Source organism: Corvus brachyrhynchos, unplaced genomic scaffold, assembly GCF_000691975.1.
Source record: "Corvus brachyrhynchos isolate BGI_N302 unplaced genomic scaffold, ASM69197v1 scaffold239, whole genome shotgun sequence".
Lineage (NCBI taxonomy): Eukaryota > Metazoa > Chordata > Aves > Passeriformes > Corvidae > Corvus > Corvus brachyrhynchos.
In genome coordinates this window covers 3,763,518-3,771,075 of record NW_008246057.1, presented here as the reverse complement: position 1 = coordinate 3,771,075, position 7,558 = coordinate 3,763,518, and the positions used below count along the sequence as shown (strand labels likewise).

Sequence of the window (7,558 nt, the reverse complement as noted above, 5' to 3'; positions counted from 1 at the left end):
CCGCAACAGTAACGCATGCAAAAGTGAGTTGGAGTAAAATGCAGAACTGGGTGCCATGAGCATTATGTTCTGTTACTTGGAAACTTGTGACCATGTGTAAAATCCTTCATGTTCTTTGGTTGACACTGGTCTGTCTTTTCTGCAGAGTTGCACTTCCCCCAGGACTCTTACTTTGCTTTGTCTTTGTCACAGAGTGCAACTGCAATGGCCACTCCAGCCAGTGCCACTTCGACATGGCTGTGTACATGACAACGGGGAACACCAGCGGGGGCGTGTGTGACGACTGCCAGCACAACACCATGGGACGCAACTGTGAGCAGTGCAAGCCCTTCTACTTCCAGCACCCAGAGAGAGATCTGCGGGACCCTGACGTCTGTGAGCGTAAGTGCAACCCCATCCACAGTGTGGGAATGGCCTTGGGATCCTTGGGGACAGGGGATTGTCTTGGAGGTCTTGAGTGAGCCTGGCTGGGTTTTGTTTTTTCTTTGAGAATCTGGAAATTTACCTGGTCCTTGCATGTCCAACCCATGTCATGCCTAATACTTGCAGGAGTGACAGTCTTTCTACACAGCAGCTGAGTTTCAATAATTCAGTGTGAGACTTGGCCTTTAATTTTGCAGCAGTTAATAAAACATGTGCAATGCTTCCTTCCTAGCTTGCAACTGTGACCCAGCTGGCTCCCAGAATGGTGGGATCTGCGATCGCTACACTGATTTCTCCACTGGCCTCATTGCCGGACAGTGCCGTTGTAAATTATTTGTCGAGGGGGAGCGTTGTGACCTCTGCAAAGAAGGTTTCTATGGCCTGAGTGCCGATGACCCAGCGGGTTGTCAGTGTGAGTAAAACCATATGTTCCTTTATGTGTGATCAAAAACTCTTTGAGGTGCTGTTTGTGTGGGAGAAGATGGTTTGTGGGATGGATTTTTTTAAAATTTTTTTCACGTTTTTGCTAAAGGGAGAACATTGCTCTAGATTTGCTGTAGCTTGGAGTCCACTAGCCCTTAAAACATAGTTTGCCAGCTGATCCTTCTAGTGTATTCAGTGGAAATAGCGTAATCCTCCTTATTTCTTTTCAATTACAAGTCTCTAAGCCAGGGAGGTTTTACTGGAATGGGTGGTGGTGAAAGAGTGAAATTAATTTCTGTCCTGGGGAATTCAGGGGAAACTTTAAGGTATATATTTAAGTTGAACACTGTCTAAAATATAACTCCAATCCTGCTTTTGACCTGCCTCTTTGTATTTCCCAATCTAGCTTGTGCGTGTAATCCTCTGGGTACCCACCCTGGGGGGAACCCTTGTGATTCGGAGACAGGAAACTGCTATTGTAAGCGTCTGGTGACAGGAAAGCAGTGCAATCAATGTCTGGCAAGTAGTTCACCGTCAAATAAATTAGGAGACACTGGTGTGGGGGAGGCTGGAGTGTGGGAAGCATGGAGCAAGGTGCTGGCCACTGTCGCTGACTGCCTACTAGCCCGTGCCTGGCATTAGGCTGGGGAGGACACCTCGGGATTTCAGGAGCCATGAAGTGTGCTGTGTTTTGGGGAGCTGGGATGCATGTCAAGGCAGACAGGAGCATCCAGTTTAATTCCTGGGACCATAAGGAATGAGACATTAGGAGACCTGTGGTTGCTCTGTGATAGTGAAGGATCTGGGGCAATTCTGGTGAAGTCCTTGCTGGGGTGAAAGACAAAGTGGTGAGGGAAACAGTGTTACCAAAAAAATTGCTTTCTAAACAGGCCATTATTTTAGGCAGGGATTATTTAATACACCTACATTTCCATGTAGCGTTTATGCGTGCTGGACTGTTATAGAAACACACTGTCAGATAACTGGATGTGTTTGTACAAACACTGAGAAACTCTTACCTAGCAGTGAATTGCATGGAAAAACCAAACAAACAAGTCTGTCTGTCTGTCTATCCAGCAAGCAAGTTGCAGAGTAGCAGCCCTGCAAGGGCAGTGTCCCACACAAATAGCCACCACCCCACATGTGGCTCTCTTGCCCTTGAAATCTTCAACAGAGTGGGAGGAGAGCAGGTGGGGAAGTGGTGTTGGTGCTTGTGGGGGTAGACCCACAACCAGGGGAGCAGGATTCATGGGTTGTGGGGCAGTCTGGGATAGTTTATGCTAAGTTTTTAAAAATACGCCTTTGTGTTAGATGGAACTAAGTCTGCACCAGGTTACAGTGCTGGTGATGTTTTGTTCTGCAGCCTGAGCACTGGGGCCTGAGCAATGACATGGACGGATGTCGGCCGTGCGACTGCGACCAGGGTGGAGCGCTGAACAACAAGTGAGTCCCAGCCCGGTGATTCTCCTGTCATCGTTCTCCCAGTTTCACCTTGTTGCACCCACAACATCCAGGGCTCAATGTGCTCTGGGGGAGGATGCTTGATACCCATCTTTCTGCTTCAGAAAGTGCCAGGTCTTGATTGCAGCAAGGGTGACAGGAGTACCCATGTCTTTTCTGTGCTGAGCAACCTCTGTTTGTGCCACTGATGCAAGTGACCATGTAAAACTGTTTTTAGTGTAGCGCTGCCTTTGTCAGCCAGGGTAGGAACCAGACATGGATTAAGCTCTGCCTTGGCTGTAACCTGGGGTATGGTCCATGTCAAAGCTTTGCTCTTACACGATGAAAGCAGGAATCAGGCAGTGACATGGACAGGCTGGTTCTTGCTGTGCTCCCAAATCTCCCTTTGGCCAGTCTGTCTGCCCACTGGTGCTGGGGGAAGCACGCTAGCTGCACCGTACTGCTCTGTTGCTGCAGTGGTGCTGCATGGTATTGGATGTGGACCTGCAAGTGCCCACTGGGGAGATGGATGCTTTTTAGAGAAAACTGTAGGTTTTCAATATGCATCCATCAGTATCAGCATGGAAAGCTTCTGGTTTAGATGCCCTGTCAGTGGGGTGCTGGGTAGCCAGATTGCTCCTCTGACCAGAGCAGTTCTCTACATGCTAGGTGTGTGTCCAACCCCTGGCTCATCAACAGCAGCATGTTCTTTTGCTTTTATTTTTCCCATCTCCCCTTCATTCCACAAACCCTTTGAAATGTCATGCTTTTGTCTAAAGCCACAGAAGTTTCCCAGTGGGGTCAATGAACTGTTTCCCACTGGAGCCCATAGGGCCACACTGGGGGAGTGTGGGACTGCTGTTGGTGTGACTCCCGTAGGTTGTCACAGCCTACGGACACCCCATCTGCATCAGGGATTGCCGTGGGAATGTCCCACGGGCCGTCTCTCCTGTCTGCTCCCGAGTGAATTATTAGCCCTTGGCAGACAGCAGTGTGGATGTTAGGGATTATTTACTCCCCCGTGCTTGCTCCCTGCGCACAGATGGGTTACACCACACAGCTCAGAACAGCTCCCCCAGCACAGCTGCTTCCAGGGCTTTGGGGTAACAGCCCAGCCATGGCCCAGCCTGTTTCCCATGCACTGAGCCTGTTGATTGCAAAACCATGTGGGGAGGGGATGTGCAGCATCCTGGCATGGGCAGACAGCAGCTGTGCTTTCCTCCAACCACAAAAGAGTCACAAAGCCCAGCTCTGGCTCCTGACTTCTCTCTCTCACGTCATCGGGAAGGGGGAGCTTTGCCCTCTTCAGGGCTCCTCTCCTCAGCTGCTGAATTGCTGCCTTCTGGCTCCCACTCAGGGTGTGAGATGCTGTGCCTCGCCCAAAATTCATCCCTGTGGTGTAACCCAGGTGGTGGAGTTACTGCCTCCCCGGAGGGGAAACTTCCCATCTCCTCTTCTGGGACAGCTAAGGCACTTCTGGCTTCTCAGAGTGAACATTTAAGTGCATCTCTGCAACTTCAAAAACAGTTTAAGTTAAAAATGCTCTTGGTCTGAAGGCTTGAGGAGCCTGGAGATTGTTCATGGAAACCAGAGGCATTTACCTTTAAAAAATGTTTCTAAATCCCACTCAAGTTTAAAGAAAGAGGTGTATTTTGGTGGACCAAAAAACATTCCTTTGAAAAGGTGTGATTGGGTGTGTGCAAAATTACAATGTGCTCAAGGGTTCTTCATGATGCAGGGCAGACACTCTGGGGACAATAAAACAGCCAAAGCAGTTTGGAGTTAGAGCTGTATTGAGTAAAGAAAATGGCTCATTATGAAAGAAGGGGAGATCTGTGTGTCACTCTGGACAGACGTTCTGGTGATGGCCCTGACTGCCCCATGTCACTGGTTGTGTCTGTCCTACTCTAAAGCAGCCAGGGATAATTTTCCCCATGTGTAGCTGCTGATGGTGACCTGTCTGGATGCTTTGCAACAAGTGAGAGCAGCTCAGCATCCTGGGGCATGTAGGGTCATGCATGTTCTTGTTCTGCCTGAGACCATACAAACAGATATGCTGCCTGTGTGGCTTGCAAGCTTGGAGCCAAAGGCTGCCCTCGGCTTGCAGGGCAGATGTGCCTCTTGGCTATGTCTGGTAGCAAGTGAAGCTTCCCCAAACTCCTGTCCCCCAGGGAACCACTGCATCCATAGCATGAAATCCTCTCACCATCCAAACAAAGGAAACTGCTTGCAAACTGCCTGCTGGAAGTGGTCTCTGGTCCATGCTTGCTTCCAGCCTGAGCCTAGATGTTGTTTTGGGAGAGTGATAGTTGGGTTGAGCCAAGTCTGTATCCAGGACTGTGCTCCTGCTTTAGTGGTGCAGATGGCCCAGCTGCAGAGCCCCAGAGCACGTCATGTCTGCTGTGTTCAGAGGTGCTTCTCCTCCTGTGTCGTTTAAAATGTCAAAGTGGAAGATCGCTCTAACACTGTGTCAGCATAGCCAAGATCTGTTGTAAATTCATTTCTCTTCCGTTTTAGTTGCTCAAGTGAATCTGGCCAATGTGAATGCCGGCCCCACATGTTTGGACGTCAGTGCAACCAGGTGGAGCCTGGCTATTACTTCATTTCGCTTGATCATTACATCTACGAGGCGGAGGAAGCCAGCTTGGGTCCTGTGAGTAGCAGTTTTTGTGATCGGGAGTATCTGGAGAGGTGTGGGCAGGTTGTTTCACCAGTTGGTGCTTGGAGGTGTCTTTTATACCCTGTGTGTTTTGCAATTAACGTGGAAAACACAAAACTGAAATGTATCAGTAAACCGTTAACCTGTAGCTCTTCAATCTTAGTATCAATAAATAATGTAGTAATTGAGGGGACAGGAATGGCCATTTTTCTTTTTAAACCTGTTTTTTTGATCATTACTGTACAGTTAGTTTTCTGTCACCATCCCCCTCTGTACCCCACTGCATGTGTACCCACCACATCCACTTCTCCTCTTATCTCAAGAGGGGTGGGACGCAGACACTGGCTCTTCTCTTTGGTGCCACTGAAACTGGGAGTGAACAAAGCGTGCATTTAAGCACATTGCCACAGCTTTTATAGTTTCTGTACATCAGTAACATTTCTTTTATTAGTGACTAAAACCATAGTTGATTGTGCAAAAAACTGTTTTTGTAAGTGAGGTTGCCTCTAGCTTGTTTTGCCTGCTTGTACTGTGCGACAGGGTCTCTGGCTCTTTCTGTTGCCCATCACACAGCCTTGCTTTCAGTTCATTAACAGCAGCTAGGTGATTACATCAATCAGTTTTGCCTCCAGCAAGGAGTCGGGGAGATGGAAATAATGGTTTCTCTAAAGCAGCAGATCCTTGTCTGCCTACAATCAGGGCACTCGGTGCCCTAATTTATTTGAGCAAAATGCAACCACTTTTCAGTTTCAGCCAAGGAAGAGGATTTTTGCTCTCAGATAACTGCAGAAAGGGAAGACAGCGCAGAGCAGAAGTTGTACCACAGCAGAGGTCACATGAGCCGGCACAGGGTTTTTGGTGTATTTGTGTCTGCCCAACTGGAGAGGTGGTACCCAAGGGCCTTCCAGGGCTCAGGGATGGAGGAGCCCAGCACGAAAATCCACCTTGCCAAGCAGAGGAAGGGGATGTGCTGCTGGTTTGCCTTTTGAAACCTTCAGAACAAACAATTTAAAAAAACACCAATATTGAAAAGCTTTCTCACAAATCTGATGATAGACTAAAACTCTGAATTCCCAGGTGAGGGGTCCAGCACAAGACCAAATGAAGTGGTTGCAGGGATTCACAGGCAGTGCCAAGCCCCTCTGCTCCTCACAGCTGCATGCCCTTGTTCGTGTCATGCCTGCCATCCTTTCTGGGGAGCTCTGATCTTTATGCAAAGCCAAAGGCTAATAACTTACAGCCAGGCTCTATTCAAAGAGTGTGAGAATACGTTAGAGGACATCCTGAAGTGATACGTATATATATAGACATTTCCTTACATTTATCCCTTTCTACTAAAGCAGCTTCCTTAGGAATGCACAGGATGTTGTTCTGTGGAGAGAACTATTCGTGGATACAGATATGTTTGAAACAGGAAATTTGAGCACCATGTTTCTATTTTCTGTTACCTTTTTCCTCTTCTTTGCTTTATATAAAAAATAGATAAAAACCTGACACCTCAGACTGAAAAGGGTGACCATGTGTTGATTTGGCTATGAAATATCTATTGATGATTAGGATGTCTGTTCTTTAGTGACACCCTGCTCATTAAAGCCATGATCTGCTTTTCAGATGTTATTTTGAGCAGTGGTTTGGTTTGAAACAGCCTGGAATAGTCAGGAAGCAATTAGCACTCAGGCTTGGGTGGTTGATGGAACAGTAATGTACCACTGCAGTAAATCCTACTGCTACGAGTACGATGTAGAAATCTGTATGGTAAAAGAGATGTCATAGCTGGTGAATTAGTTACTCACAGCAAGTTTTTAAATTTAATTCTGCACCATAGCAGAGAAATAAATGAAGAGTTGTGCAGTCTTGTTTTGCTTTCTCTCTCTTGCATTTGTTATGTTGTTAAGTGAAGGGGCAATGGTGTGCACACATATGGATTTAAAAGAGAATTTGTGTTGTCTGGGATGCAAACAGTGGATACTGTGATTCAGAAGTCATTCATCAGCAGACCCCCCCCACTTCGTGTGCCCCCGTGGGGTATTGAAATATCTGTTCCATTTTGTAGGGAGTGAACATAATAGAGCGCCAGTACACGCCAGACCGTACACCATCATGGACAGGCATAGGATTTGTGAGGGTCCCTGAGGGGGCATACCTGGAATTCTACATTGACAACATCCCCTACTCCATGGAATATGATGTTCTGATCCGCTATGAGCCGCAGGTGGGTCTGTGAGTCTGGGCATTGCTGCCCCTCAGCAGGGGCTGGCTGTCCTGCTTCAGAACTGACATGAGCCTGGCACTTTCAGGAGTCATCAGGGCTCAAAGACAAGAACAGGTGCTCAGTTAAATGTCTGAGATGCATGAAAATCCAAGATGATGTTGACTATTTCTAGTACTATTTGCTTTACAGTTTATTTCCCTATTGCATTGTTTCAGCACCTGTTTAATGCGCAAATTAAAAAATGACAAGTCTCATCAGGACAGATTAGCTTATAAATTTGTTATTGGCCAGATGGCCATCATGCACCTTGGGAAACAAATTGCCCACCTTGGATGTTGAATGCCTGCAGCCAAGAGTTTGCAAGCAGTTGGCTCTGGTAATTCACAGAATGAAGGGAAAGA

The 7,558-nt window shown here is 47.4% G+C and overlaps 1 protein-coding gene across 1 annotated transcript in view; it reads left to right on the top strand.

The window, feature by feature from the left end:
* LAMB1 (laminin subunit beta 1) overlaps positions 1–7,558 on the top strand; it is a 39,698-nt gene that overhangs the window by 7,497 nt on the left and 24,643 nt on the right. The window contains 7 exon segments of the mRNA XM_008642572.2: positions 1–23; positions 193–381; positions 656–835; positions 1,253–1,365; positions 2,210–2,289; positions 4,804–4,939; positions 6,999–7,157. The exon segment at positions 1–23 is cut by the window's left edge and continues 36 nt beyond it. Of these exon segments, the coding sequence (XP_008640794.1) occupies positions 1–23; positions 193–381; positions 656–835; positions 1,253–1,365; positions 2,210–2,289; positions 4,804–4,939; positions 6,999–7,157 (880 nt within the window).